We start from the raw sequence: 14496 nt of genomic DNA on the forward strand, positions 1-14496 counted from the left end.
CCATCTCCTTCTCTACTTCTCCATCAGACCCACAGGATTTGCAACAGAGGCACATGGTTTTGGGAGGTCGGAGAAATCACACATGAAACGAAGGAAAACACAGGGCAGGCAGGCTGGCTTGTCATGTCCCATGACTCCATAGTACTACCGGTGACAAGACAAAGACAAGAGGAGAAAGAAATCACACATGCTGATCCCTTCAAAAGCAATCATTGTGGATGGGATGAGAAGTGGCTTCAATTATATGCTCTGTTTGGAGACAATTGATCTAAATTTTGAGACAGTGATCGTCAATAATTAGACACTGCAACAGGATATGATGTCAGTTAAACTTTTAGGGTTACGATGGTTTGATGAATTAATCTACATGACAGTATCAGATATGTAGGCAGAACAACAACAAAAACACATGAACAGTGACCATTTAAAGATCAAGTACTGGAAACTTTTTCCTCATTTCTCCAGAAAGAAAGCTTAAACTTCTTAGGTGAGCTTACAATCTTACAGATGCAAACCCAAGCCATGGCAGCAAAGGACGTCCACCTACAGGAGTGATCAGATGCTGTCTCTATATACATCCGATCCGAGCACTGGCATCAACCACAAATGAATGGTAATTATCTTTAAAGCAATCACTATGTCATCTCCGGTAGCCATTTCTTTTATGGAATAGGGGTTCTCCCTGATTGCTTTTGCAGCATGCAACCATATCTTCATCTCGTAGACCACAACTCTTTGCTTGTGGAATTCCAATTGGATATCTGAAGAAGCTCTGACACCATGCAGAATTACTCTTCCATCGATCAATGCTGGATTTTGTCTTGGACAAACCGTCGGCCAAGGCATCCTCCTCCATGAAGCATGAAAGCATGCTGTAAGAAGAATTACTCCTCGCATCATCCGAGCTACATGCGGAAACTGATTCCCTGGTATCAGAACTGGCACAGATTATAGGTGTTTTATTTCTGTAGATCTTTTCCTTACTGTGGCTGTGCCTTCCCGACAACATTTTCTTGAGCTTGCTAAATAGTTTTCTTCTATGTGGGCTCTGATGTTTAGATTTGCCTACACTGCTACTGCTCGTCGTGGAAGATACATCAGAGGAACTGTTCATAGGCTCGTCACTGTTCTCTGGCACCTGCGTATCAGATTCCTCAAGGTACAAATTCTTCTCCATGTTAGCCAAATTTGCATGTTTCTTCTCTGTCTCAGCACTCACCAACTCACTTGTGCAGCTTTCTTCTCCTTTCTCGGAAGAGAACTCAGGTTTCCTTTGCTCAAAATTTGAGCAGTCTTCGATCAATCTAACTTCCAACACTTGCACAATTTCTTTGCTATGATCATCCGATTGCTGCCCGATATCCCTTGCCGTTTCATTTGCTTCGATCGTGTAGTTTGTTTCCGGAGCTTCCACCTGCAAGAAGACAGAAGCTAGCCAAGCAATTCTACTGTCAAAATCAATGGCGAAGAACACTTGAATCATGCTAGTTTTAGGACAAAGAAAATTAAGTTGAAATACCTCGATGACCTTATGAACAATGGGCATAAGAGAATAAGGTAATTTGTCAAGATAACACAATGTCATGAGCTTTAATCTAACAAGATAATATTTTTGGGCAGAGTTCGAGACCAGAACTTGAAGATTCTTTTCTTAAAGAAGGATGAGCTACAGCAAGAATACCTCTTGGCCTGTAGGAGCAAAACAGGAAGAAGCTAGATTTTCTGCAGACTCCAGTCTCTGAATCAACATCAGATTCTTCTGTTCCGAATTCGAGTTAGTGTTGCCAAAATTGCTCTGCTCATCTTCCAACTCCATCGGCAGCTTCTGGTTCTTATCATCAGAGATTGTTAACCAATGTGATTTCAACACAGTTAGGAGACGGTTTATCATCATCTCCACGGATTCAAGCTCGCCGATCGCTCCTAAGTGCGCCGAGTCCTGAATTCTTGGACTTTGATGCTCTTCATTCAAGGACTCAACTTGCAGGGACAAACTGTCGGCCTTCATCATCTTGATTCTTAACTGGTCCTCAAGCTCTCTCAGGTGATCCATCAGATTGCTTCTGTCCCTCTCCTGAACGTATGCAATTTCTTGCTCCATGTCCACCTTCTCAACACCTAACTCGCCGTGCGTGAGTTTCATCGGGCTGCTCTCGGGATCTTGTGGTAACGGCTGCTTGAGTTGTGGCAAGAGGGATCCGTCTTCATCCCAGGAATCCTTGCTGCTTTCAGAATGTTCCTGGATGGAGTTGATGGCCATGGTGGTGGTGGTTCTGGTGGTAGAAGTGCCATGAATTATATTTGCCAAGGCTTCCTCCTTGATGATTCAAACATCCAAATTTCTCATCAATAACATCTTCAAAGAAACATTTTTTCTTATGATATGAGCAAGAATCATCTAATTCTTGGGAGAGAACCTAATTTCCAGGATTAATATCTCAAAAGGGGGAAAAACCCTAATTTCAATTACATACAATTTCTTGGATGTGGATCTCATCTTTTAGGTTTCTGACACCTCCAGAGGATACAGGAACATCCGATTTGCCAACAGCAACTCGTGACTCGGCGCCCGCTGTCAACGGATCGAAAGGAAAAGACATCATCATAAAATGGATTGGTTCTTGGGGGGACTCGGGAGTAGAAATGCAAAAGGATCGGATGGGGGTGGTGAGATCAGAGACCTGAAGAGGCGGAGGCCGCTGGTCTCGGATTCGCAATGAAGTATCCGGCAAGGGGAACAGATACCGCAAAACCAAGCCTGTAACCATTCAAGCCTTTCATCAGTAACCTCTCCGACAACTCCTGTAACCATGCAAGGATCGAAGGCGAGGGAGAATTCGCTTTTAACTACGTGAGATCAATCTCCCCCTTCCATTACTTCTTCTCCTTCTTCTTGCCATGACGTCGAGGAGAACAATTCTCCCTTCCGTTACACTTTCCTATCCTTTCCAATTGTTCAAGAAAAGGAAACAAAATAAAGAACCTTCCTTTCTTTTCAACGGGGAAAGGAGTGAAGAATGTGCCAATAACGCATTAAACAATACCTAAAATCTACCAAAACAACATATAAAACTGATGGAAGGCAACCAAACCAGGTCAAAAAATGATCATTTTGATAGGGTATATGGTTGACTGATGAATTGGATGTCCGTCGGCTCTTCATATGTCACTATCTGTTCACAACTGCAATCGTCCTCAAGAACACACAAAGGTAACACCAAGAACTTGTCTGAGAGCTGGCAATAAGAGAGCATTAACATCAACCATAAATGAGGCACAGTTTTTGCTTTTTATTTGTCTTATTTTAATCTTATCCTTACATATATATAATTATAGTACACTATTATTATATCCTGCAGCTACTTGGATTGTAATTACAGCTGAATCTTCTGATGAACACCAAGTCTCCGTGTTTGAATAAACTAAGAATGTTCTTCCGAAATAATAGAGACATTCATGCAGAGTTGTTCTGCCATCTCTCAGTGTCATCTGGTTTAGCTCCTGTCAGTGTCAAAGGATTGGCTAAGCCAGAAGAAGTGGGATCACCAGAACATGTTGAAGCAGCTGCCCTTGTCTCAAAGGTGATGCAGCTTTCGGAAATGTCATTGTTGCTCTGGCTGCCTCGTCTCCTCACCAGCTTCTTAAGCTTGCCAAGGAATAATTTTGGTTTACAGGAGGAGAGAATGACATCAGATGTCGAAGAACGTCTGTCTTCTGCATCATGTTTTGGACGCCGACAATTTCTTGGATCTTTCTCCGCCGGCTTCACTGGAGGGAGTTGATTATAAGCTAGCTCATAGATTAGTCTGGAGTTGAGCCACCTGAGAAGCACCAGTTCCTCCACTTCCGCATGGTGATCTGTCTGAAGCTGCTCTATTCTCTTCTCCAGCTTGTGATTTGATTCTCTCAAGATTTTGACTTCCTCGAAGCCTTCTGCCTGCGTGACAGCAAGTGAAGAATGAGCTACAGATTTCTCAGTGGTTGATGTGTATAGATGTTGACTTTTATGTGGCATACCTGAGAGACTTGTGCAGATTCCAGCGTTTGTGCCAGTATAGAGGTTGCTTTTCTGAGATCATCAGCCTCGTCTTCTAAATCCTCCAGCCTCTGCAGTTTGATCTGGACATCAGCATCGATTTGCTCATCTTGGTCCACCTTGTTTTGCAGCATGGCGATCCTGTGTTGGAGGGAATTCATCTGCGTCCCCCCCTGCGCCCGGCAAGATCGCAATCTCTTCTTGAGATGCTTAATCTTCAGCTTGGCAGATCGAAGCTCTCGCATGGTTCCCGAGCTCGGTGATGCCACAACTTTGAGCCTCTGGCTCTCGAGCTGCAAGAACTCGAGCTTCACAGATAAAGACTTAGCTGCCATCGAGCATATCTGCAACAAGTGTTTGAGCTCTCCAACGGTGGTTTCTCGCTCCTCTAGTCCACGGTTCTCGAGCAATTGGATCTCATTGTTCCTCTCCTTCTTCCAAAGACGCCGTACCAAGTTAGTAAGATGCACAAACTCTTCCTCCAGTTCCGGAACCGATGGCTGATCGATCTCCTGTGAACTAGTCACATCTCCATCTTCCGGACTCTTAACGCCTGAAGACTGCTCGGTGATCACATCGGAGGTGACAGCGGACGTTGTCGTGGTGCAGAGATTTCTGGAAATGCTGTGGATGACATTTGCGAGGGCTTTTCCTTCCTTCACATACCAAAAAACACCACATCTTATTAGGTTCGCCAAATTCATGGAGAAGTAGTTCAGAATCTGATTTGTATCTTACCTGCTCCTGCTGTAGTAGGCAGAGCTCATCTTTGAGTCCCCTGCCAGATATGATGGTAGAAACAACTGCAGTTTTAGATCCAGTTCTTGATCCATAGCCTGCCACTGAAACAAGAAAAGTACGAGGAGACAATAGTGTCAGAACAGAGGTTGCTGATAGATGAATAACACTAGAACCACAAGAAGAAAGGACGGCAAACATGTAGAGATAGAATTCCGGCGAGTGAAGCAAAAGACGAGGTAGCCGGCGAGTGAGACAGCGAGAGTGACCCCGAGACCCAGGAGCACAGCTTTATCCTTATCATCCCTTCCTCTCTCCAACAGCGGCTTCATCCCGTCTTCGATGGCTACTATGGTTATCCCGTCGTCGACTAACCAGTAACGAAACATAGATACAAGGGAGAAGAAGCAGGGAAGAGCTGGCAGAGGAAGGGAGGCCGGTCGGCTTTGCTCTTAGCTTTCTTGTGGCTCCACACCTTGTGTTCTGCTCCCTTCTTCCTCTGTGTCTCTTAGCTTCCCCTGCCCCCATTTAATTATGACCAGCCGAGTCTCCCCTTCCCCTATTTAAAGACGACCAACCGAGTTGACCTACCCAGGAATGAGACAGCCACGTAGTTTAAAGAAGAAACTGAAATGCGAATGGTCAAATGAGAGAGAATGTGTGAGATACACATACAGAGAGAGAGAGAGAGAGAGAGAGAGAGAGAGAGAGAGAGAGAGTAAACGTGTTTTTAACATAGAGATGTCGGCATCAGCTCGGAGTAATTATTCATTTAAAACCTGAGATATAAGGCGAAATTTGTGGAACGGAGATATATTATGTGTTACTGTGTTTATAACGCCCGACAAGAATAGACGGGTTGTGCGCGTACCGGTATTAAACAGCTGATCGATACCCAAACCGGAATTTGGACAGTTTCGTGCACCGGATAAAGACGGATCAGGATTCACTGTCGGGAAGCCAACACCTATTCCACACTTGTCCAATCACATAAATGGGGCCCATCCTTGACGGGAGGCCTGCTCGCCTCGGGGTTTGGGAGTGATGGACTCTGGTCGGGTCGAAATAGCAGTGTCAGACGGATCAGCATCCCCTGACGTAGAGTGCAAAGAATGTGACGCGTGATTCGCGTCCATCGTGCTCGAGATTCGTGCGTACACCGGGATGTGTCTGTGGCTCTATCGGAGAGAGGTCAGTTTCGAGTAAATCCTCATTAAATTGTTAAGAAAAGAAACGCCATCCCGTGAATGGGTGATGGAAATCTCGCCGTCCACAGATGATGCACGCATCTGGAAGACGTCGATCAAGTGCGTCTTCTTCCGGTGTATATATATATATATATATTTAAATAATTAATTAATCGTTACCTTCGGCCGATCCATCTCCTCCTAGGGTTCCTGAGCCCTTCCCATTTCTTGATTCCGTCATGGCTTCGATGATCGTCGGCGACTTCGTATGATTCTTGGGGTTGGCACGGATCCCTACTGGTGACTCTTCTCCAAAACTGTTGGGTTTGATTGCGCAGCGATGGGTCGGAAGAAGACGGTCACCATCGACGACGATGAGTACTCCTTCCCGGAGGATCCGCAGCAGCCGCCGACGACTACGCAGGAACCAGAGATGGAGACACGCGCCGCCTCCAGCTCCAAGAAGAGCAAGAAGGGCGACAAGAACCAGCGCAGCGCCGCCGCCGTCGCCGATAATGAGCCCCCGGTCGAGGATCCGGAGAAGCCCTCGTCCGCCGGCGCAGCCGATCCTTCGCAGGAGGATAACGATGATGCCGTGCCTCTCGTCTTCTCCGGTAAGAAGAAATCCTCTAAATCTAAAAAGAGTAACGCTGGTAAGAGTGGGTACGCGGCTCGTAATACCTTTGGGGACGACGTCGATGACGAGGAGCCCGAGCCAAAACCGAGATCTGAGGTGAAACCTGAAATGGATAACCATGTGGAGGATGAGTTTGATGAAAGTAGGGGTCTAAATGGGGATACGGATTCAAGAAAGCAACAGAAAAAGAAGAAGAAGAAAGGCGGGCGAACGACGCTGGAGGAGGAGGAGGACTTGGATAAGCTCCTCGCTGAGATCGGGGAAGCCCCCGCACTGGCTTCGGCCCAGGCGTTGCCTCCTCCTACACCAGTAGAAGAAGAAGCCGAGGCAGATGAGATCAAGGACACCGATTTGGAACCAAACAGGCAAGCAAATGGCACCGAGGAAGCTGCCTCAAAGAAGCAGCAGAAGAAAAAGAAGAAGAAGAGTGGAAGAACTGCCCAGGAGGAGGAAGATTTGGATAAGATTCTTGCGGACCTTGGGGAGGGTCCGTCACCTCCTGTAGAAACTGCTGCAGCTCCATTGCAGCCTGCTGCGATTGTGGAGCAATCAGCTCCACTCCCAGGGGAACAGCCAGGGGCAGAGAGTAAGGATGGGGACGCAGAGGGTGAATCAGCAGCTGCCAAGAAGAAGAAAAAGAAGAAAGAGAAGGAGAAAGAGAAGAAGGCTGCAGCTGCTGCGGCTGCAGCTGCTCCAGCTGTTGTTGAGGTTAAGCAAGAGAAGAAGGAGGATGTAAAGGGTAAAATTCCAGACAAGAAGTTGCCTAAGCATGTGAGAGAGATGCAGGAGGCACTGGCGAGGAGGAAAGAGGCAGAAGAGAGGAAGAAAAGGGAAGAGGAGGAGAGGCTGAGGAAGGAAGAGGAAGAGAGGAAGCGGTTGGAGGAGCTGGAGAGGCTTGCGGAGGAGGCAAAGAGGAGAAAGAAGGAAAGAGAAAAGGAGAAGCTGCTGAAGAAAAAACAGGAGGGTAAACTTTTAACGGCTAAACAAAAGGATGAGCAGAGGAGGTTAGAAGCAATGAGAAAACAATTTCTTGCTCAGAGTGAGGTTCCAGTAGGTGATGCTGGTAAGGAGATAAAGAAGAGGCCCAAGTATGAGGCAAGGAAGTCTAAGCCAGCTCAATCTAAGGTTGTAGAAACAGAGAAGGTGCCAGAGAATGAGCAAGCTGTTGATGAACCTGGTACTGAGCAAGCTGGGGAAGATGTTACAGTTGAAGAGGAATCCCATTCTCAGATTGGAGATGACGAAGACAATGTTGAAGTAAATCAGGAATTAAAAGATGTCAAAGCCATGGATGAGGATGAAGATGATGAAGAATGGGATGCGAAGAGCTGGGATGATCTTGATGTGACATTGCCTGCTACAAGCCCATTTGCTGAGGAGGATCAGGACATCAAGGCAAAACCTGTGGTCAAAAGAACTACCGAACGTTCAGTATCTGCTCCCGTGGAACCTCAAGTGAATTCTTCAGCACCTGCAAATCCTGCTGTCAAAAAGGTCGTGGCTCCTCGAACATCTTGGAACGCAGATAACAAAGAGGTTGAGCATGAAAGTGAACCTGTCACAAATATGAGGAGGGGAAAAGCAGCTATTATTAAAGAAGAGGCAACTGCTGTGGAGGACAAATCAAAAAAGAGTGGTCCTGATCTCCGTTCACCAATTTGTTGCATTCTTGGTCATGTGGATACTGGAAAGACTAAATTGCTAGATTGCATTCGACGCACTAATGTACAGGAGGGAGAAGCTGGCGGTATTACCCAGCAGATTGGGGCTACCTATTTTCCAACTGAAAACATAAGGGAGAGAACAAGAGAGCTAAAAGCTGATGCAACACTGAAGGTTCCAGGTTTACTTGTAATTGATACCCCCGGGCACGAGTCTTTCACCAATCTACGGTCTAGAGGTTCAAGCCTTTGTGACATCGCTATACTGGTCGTGGACATCATGCATGGACTTGAGCAACAAACTATTGAATCTCTCAACCTTTTAAAAAATAGGAACGCAGAGTTCATTGTTGCATTGAATAAGGTAGATGATTACATTACATATAGGATTCCTTTTTCTGCGCTAATAGATATGTTTTTTGTGATTTATTTATAAACATGATGTTCCAATTATCAAGGTGGATCGACTCTATGGTTGGAAATCCAGTCCAAATGCACCCATAGTGAAGGCACTCAAACAACAATCTAATGATGTGAAGAACGAGTTTAATATGAGACTTACTCAGGTTAATGCATTTGGAATTGTCATGGGATGTATTTTCATTAAAATTTAGTTTGAAGACTCAAGTCTTTTCTTTTCCCTACATCCTTTTTAACAGATCATAACACAGTTCAAAGAGCAGGGTTTGAACACAGCTCTTTACTACAAAAACAAAGAAATGGGAGAAACATTTAATATTGTTCCCACAAGTGCTATCAGGTAATATCTACATTGTATTAGGAAGCTTTTATATGCATGTTTTGTGGATTTTTAATGGCAAATTTTGTGGTATTTGTATATATATTATTAGTGGCGAAGGAATACCAGATCTTCTCTTATTGTTGGTACAATGGGCTCAGAAAACAATGGAAGAAAAGCTTACCTATATCGATGAAGTCCAGGTTTGTTTCTGAGTGCTTATTCTGCCCTGTCTTCGAATTGGTTCAGAGTTGTGATTTAATATATCCTTGATGCATGTGCACTCACTGTAACCAGTATTATATCTTCTAGCTGTATAAATCTAACATTTGCGTTTCACATATTTTATTATGCTATTCATTTGCCTTTGTTCTATAAAGCATTCCATTTCTATGTGAGTAGATAGTCTTAGTACTTCTACTTCAGATAAGATATGAAAAAGTTTGATTGTCTTATCCTTGTACTCAATATGTATTTCAGTGTACTGTGTTGGAAGTTAAAGTGATCGAAGGTTTAGGAACTACCATTGATGTCGTACTGGTGAATGGTGTCCTTCATGAGGGTGACCAAATAGTTGTTTGTGGAATGCAGGTATAGATGTTTAATCTCTTATCTGTACTTTGGCTTTTCCTTTTATGTATTTGTTTCTAATTGTAGTGAAGTTTCTATTTAGGGGCCCATTGTGACCAATATCAGAGCTTTATTGACTCCCCACCCTATGAAGGAGCTCCGAGTAAAGGTGAGTATGCCACTTGATTATTGCATCCTTCTATAGTTTAGAGTATTGGCTTAAAGGATCTTTGATGGAGAGTTTAATAATACTCTGTTTCTTTGAGCTTATCATCTAGTTTATTTCTGTGTGTTTCTTTGGAATAATGTGAGTGCCACTTCTGGTTTTGCAATTGCAAGTCAGAAGATGCTGCACTCTTTAGCACCATTTGGTTGAACTCTCTTATGTATCAAAAGTTTTACAGCCAGGACTTTAGATTTGGATCTTCTTTCCATGTTCAGGTGTAGTATTCTCGGAAATTGCTCTATATGTGTATTAGACTTGCTAAATGGTCTAGCTAAGAGTCTAATGTAATGACGATGTTTCTATAACCAATTTAAGAAAATTAAGTTCATGATAAATAGATCTAAATTAATAATTAATTGTCAGCATTCAACACCTCTCATGATTGTAGATCTAAATTAAGCTTTGTAACCTAGTGGATACTAGGTAGGTAGTTTCTTTTTTTAACGAGGTAGTAACTTTTTTCTACTGGGTGGTACCTTATTGATGCATAGTTATCACTGCCAAATTTATTTGGGTTAGCTTTATAGGAAACAAAAGACTATAATTTTTGGGCTAATTTCTTTGCACTAGTCTGTTTTTTTTTTGTTGATAAATATCGACCCTTAACATACAGATGAAATCTTTGAGTAGTTTTCCTAATATGAATATCTTCCTTTTTCCTTGGCTATATTACATAATCTCAGAAGATGTTAGGATTATCTGTAAAGCAGATTCTATGTGAAACAGTGAAAGTATGGTAGGTATTTCATCGTCATGTAGTACAAATTGGAGGATACAAATCTTGTCAAGGTGCTACAAGTAACATCAATCATTTAGAGATGCTTTTGAAGGCTAGCTGTATTTTGCTTTCTTTGTGTGTGTGTGTATCTGTTCTCTCCTTTTCAGTCTCCTTTGACAACAATGCTCCTATTATTCTTATTTGGTAGGTTTGTTAAGTACCTCTATCCTTGTCCAAATGTCCCCATGCCTTTTGCAACTTGTGACATTTTTATGTGAAGCTAGAGTACAGCATTTCTCCTTTTTCAGTTAAATATTTTTCATTAACCTTCTCTAAGAATATTCGTGATTGGCACATGATGGTGCTGCCATCCATCCAGCATAGGTGCGGAGAGTTAATCTCCCGTATAGATAAAAATAAATTTTAATTTCTGTCAAGACTTTAAAAAATTAATGCCTAGGATAGGTACTAAGCTCCGTTCATTTGCCATTTCAAAGTTTCCTTGTTCAAAATTATGTTTGGGAGCTGATCTTCTTATGTTTGTTTGAACGCCGTCTTCCCTTTTTTCAGTTTCTCTCAAATCACTTAACGGATGTTATGGAGGTATTAGCAAGTAGCAAATTATATTCCTTAGAGTTGGAAGAATTTTTTGTCATCATTATGTGGAGCATGTGACAAAGATCAATTTTGTGGAGTGTGTTGTTATTTTGTATGTATCATTATGTCTTAGCGAAATCAAAAGTTCAACAGAAGAATGGAGGCAATAAAGTCACCAAAGGATCAGTAATGAACATAATAAGGTAATATAAAGGATAATCAATCTGTTTTTTTTTTCAAGTACCCTTTTCTAAGATTGAAGAGCATGAAACAGAAGAAAACTAAGTTGGGTTTTTGGTTGGTGCTTGTGATTCTGATTGAAATTATGATTCAATTTACTAAGTAACAAGAATTTTCCATGATTGATTAATTCATTTCAAGTACTCTGTTTCAAGATAGAACAATAGAAACAGAAGTAATTGAAAGGGATAATTAAATGAGCATAAGTTTCTCATTTATTCATTTTTCCCAATTTATTTCCATATCGTACATACTGATGGAATTACTGTCACAATTGATGAATTATTTGTAATTATTATGTTTTATTAGTTAGAGCGGTCATGTATTACACTAAGTGCATTGGCTTTGTTTTATGGCTAAGTTATATAAAGCAACGGTTCATTGCATTCTTTATATGATTTAAGTTATATTAAATTGATCTTGAGACTAGCTGCTCCCTGATGACATATTTGCGTTTATTGGCATGTCAATGGTGTATCTTTCTCAGGGCTCATACTTACATCATAAAGAGCTTAAAGCTGCCCAAGGTGTAAAAATTTCTGCACAGGTATAGTTGGATTGTAGCACAGATCTGCATTTCTTTTATTTCAGCAACTTCATTTGAGTAATCCATTCTCTCTCAGGGCCTTGAGCATGCCATTGCTGGCACTTCCCTTTATGTGGTAAAACCTGAGGATGATTTGGAAGATTTGAAGAGAACTGTAATGCAGGATGTGGAAAAGGTCATGAGCCGAATTGACAAGAGTGGGGAAGGTGTTTACGTGCAGGCCTCAACTCTTGGGTCATTGGAAGCACTTACAGAGTTCTTGAGAAGCCCAGCTGTGAACATTCCATTTTGTGATTTTAGTATAGGTCCAGTACACAAGAAGGATGTAATGAAAGCCAGTGTCATGCTTGAGAGGAAGAAAGAGTATGCAACCATCCTAGCATTTGATGTCAAAGTGATGCCTGATGCTCGAGAACTTGCAGATGAGACCGGTGTTAGAATCTTTGTTGCAGACATCATATATCATCTGTTTGATCAGTTCAAGGCTTACATTGACAATCTAAAGGAAGAGAAGAAGAAGGAAAGTGCTGAAGAGGCAGTTTTCCCTAGTGTTCTGAAGATTATGCCAAACTGCATATTCAACAAGAAGGACCCAATTGTACTGGGTGTGGATATTCTTGAAGGCATTTTGAAGGTAATTTAATAAGCTATCCTTTTTCAACCTGTTCAAAGTTAATGCTATTGGAAGTAATTTCTCAACTGATATCTGCAATTTCATTTCCAAAGAGACGTCATCTAAGCAATTGTTAGTACAAGTGAAATAAGTTTGTCTTGATCTTTGGCCTAAGAAATCAGGAGCTCCCTGTTTGGTGTTATTTTTGTTTTGGTCTTTCTATAAATACAACTAAGCAATTTTTTCGAACTAATATGTGTATCTTTATTCTGAAGGGAAGTTAGTTGTAGTCTTTGCGATAAGTGAAGTAAATCTTGATTCTTTGATTCTGGCCTCAATAATTAAAGGCCCTGTTTGACATCATTTTTGTTATCAGTGTTTTTATGAAGCAACAATTAAAACTACTGCATTCATTTTGTGTTTCATTGACAACAATATGTTTGCTGGTGGTAACTTACCACTTGGAAGCAGTTGGTCATGGAACTTGCAGGGACCAGAGGCTGGTCATGCAATTAAAGTTAATGGTTTCTTTTCTAAATGTTGGAAGCGTATGTGTTTCCGCAATTGAAGTGTTATTAGAATATATTTATCAAATGTCTTTGGCATTTATACATTGAGCTTTTTAAACAGACTAATTCCGAATTTGAGATTAATTAACATGACCTTTACCCTTTCGTGTAGCTTGAAAGTGCTTTTTCTGTGTAAAAGTGTGATATCTCGTTTGCTTATAGCTGTACGCTATTTCAGGTTGGTACTCCTATTTGTATACCTTCAAGAGAATTCATAGATATAGGGAAAATTGCATCAATTGAGATCAATCATAAGCAAGTTGACGTTGCCACTAAAGGACAGAAGGTGGCTATAAAGGTGCCGCTGATATTTCATATTTCAAATTTGCCTTTTTTTTCCTTTTTTACTTCTCCGACAGATCTCTTGGAGCCTCATCAACTCTTTTCTGTTCTTACAGATAGTTGCCAGCAGTCCCGAAGAACAACAGAAGATGTATGGCAGGCATTTTGATATTGACGATGAGCTTGTCAGTCATATCTCGAGGAGATCAATCGACATACTGAAATCAAACTATAGGGTAAGAATTACTTAATTCGATTGTTATATGCTAGTTCATGACTCTTCTTTTCACCTGTAATTGGTGAAAGGAGGGGTCGTCGTCCTACAAGTTTTAGTTGATGATCATGTGGTGCGTAGGGTTTACTTTGTGTTGCTACAGCTTGAGTTCTTTGTTGTAAGCAATGGATTCCTAGGAAAATCACACCCAAGAGTAATATTCTTATATATTATATCTAATTCACTGAATTTGATGCCGCAGGATGATTTGTCAATCGAAGAGTGGAGACTCGTCGTGAGGCTGAAGTCAATTTTCAAGATACCCTGATTAGTGAAGGGCGTGATTTTTTGTCCTGAGACCTAGACGAGTGAAATCTGCAGCCTCATTGGCCAGCAGAACTGGCGAGATCTGGTTTGATGAAAGGGAAAGAATTGAGCAATACAGTGGTGGGGGCAGGATATTACTGGTCAGCCTTGGTGAAACTGGAGGTAACTCGATGGAGGTTTCTGATCACTGTTTTGTTTTGAAAGATCATTTATTCTTGTTGCTTTTGCCCCTACGATGATGGTCTTCCAAATCTGTTGTTGTGCGTTTGTGCAGCTGCATAGGAGGTAAAAGATTTTGGTATATCCCTCGTTTTAGCATCATTATTATTATTATTATTATTATTATTATTCATTGAGTTAAAATTGTGTTTTCCAGAGATAAATGTTTGGGTCGGAGTTGTTCTCCCAATAACACTTATCAATTCTTTAAACTGATAGTGCATTTCATCGAGATTTAGCGCTTGTTGATTGGAAATATATAGATGCTGGATTCCGAACAAACATCAAAACGATGGAGATTTGATCATTGATGAATATTTTAAAACATGACATCACATGCGTAGAGTTGATGGGAAACGTACTTTTGTATTCTCAG

At 41.7% G+C, this 14496-nt stretch overlaps 3 protein-coding genes and 1 long non-coding RNA gene across 10 annotated transcripts; 2 read left to right on the forward strand and 2 right to left on the reverse strand.

Annotated features, from left to right (window-relative positions):
• Positions 1–417: 417 nt before the first annotated feature.
• On the reverse strand, positions 418–3208 carry LOC103984824 (uncharacterized). 3 transcript variants are annotated; one of them, XM_018825974.2, is made up of 4 exons: positions 2682–3207; positions 2475–2572; positions 1682–2317; positions 418–1414 (listed from the first exon to the last, which is right to left on the reverse strand). In XM_018825974.2, the coding sequence occupies exons 1-4, from the start codon at positions 2779–2781 to the stop codon at positions 641–643; spliced, it is 1608 nt and encodes a 535-aa protein (XP_018681519.2). In that variant the 5' UTR covers positions 2782–3207; the 3' UTR covers positions 418–640. The 3 variants fall into 3 exon arrangements, with proteins under 3 accessions (XP_018681519.2, XP_064964463.1, XP_018681518.2); XM_065108391.1 differs by having other exon boundaries at positions 2475–2939; positions 3093–3200; XM_018825973.2 differs by having other exon boundaries at positions 2475–3208.
• LOC135612283 (uncharacterized) lies at positions 473–2379 on the forward strand. 5 transcript variants are annotated; one of them, XR_010486908.1, is made up of 5 exons: positions 474–613; positions 787–954; positions 1060–1159; positions 1236–1774; positions 1873–2379. It is a non-coding gene; the product is annotated as an uncharacterized LOC135612283 (long non-coding RNA). The 5 variants fall into 5 exon arrangements; XR_010486907.1 differs by having other exon boundaries at positions 787–929; XR_010486909.1 differs by having other exon boundaries at positions 473–613; positions 699–929; positions 1060–1774.
• Positions 3209–3259: 51 nt separating the features above from the next.
• Positions 3260–5293, reverse strand: LOC103984822 (protein CHUP1, chloroplastic). The gene is made up of 4 exons (XM_009402381.3): positions 4974–5293; positions 4775–4878; positions 4018–4692; positions 3260–3937 (listed from the first exon to the last, which is right to left on the reverse strand). Exons 1-4 carry the CDS (start codon positions 5161–5163, stop codon positions 3455–3457), a joined length of 1452 nt encoding a protein of 483 aa, XP_009400656.2. The 5' UTR covers positions 5164–5293; the 3' UTR covers positions 3260–3454.
• An 861-nt stretch (positions 5294–6154) lies between these two features.
• Positions 6155–14354, forward strand: LOC103984702 (eukaryotic translation initiation factor 5B). The gene is made up of 11 exons (XM_009402254.3): positions 6155–8623; positions 8718–8825; positions 8919–9019; positions 9111–9201; positions 9479–9589; positions 9672–9737; positions 11837–11896; positions 11973–12530; positions 13257–13376; positions 13477–13596; positions 13837–14354. Exons 1-11 carry the CDS (start codon positions 6302–6304, stop codon positions 13900–13902), a joined length of 3723 nt encoding a protein of 1240 aa, XP_009400529.2. The 5' UTR covers positions 6155–6301; the 3' UTR covers positions 13903–14354.
• The last annotated feature ends 142 nt before the right edge of the window (positions 14355–14496 follow it).

Source organism: Musa acuminata, chromosome BXJ2-5 (genome assembly GCF_036884655.1).
Source record: "Musa acuminata AAA Group cultivar baxijiao chromosome BXJ2-5, Cavendish_Baxijiao_AAA, whole genome shotgun sequence".
Taxonomy (NCBI): domain Eukaryota; kingdom Viridiplantae; phylum Streptophyta; class Magnoliopsida; order Zingiberales; family Musaceae; genus Musa; species Musa acuminata.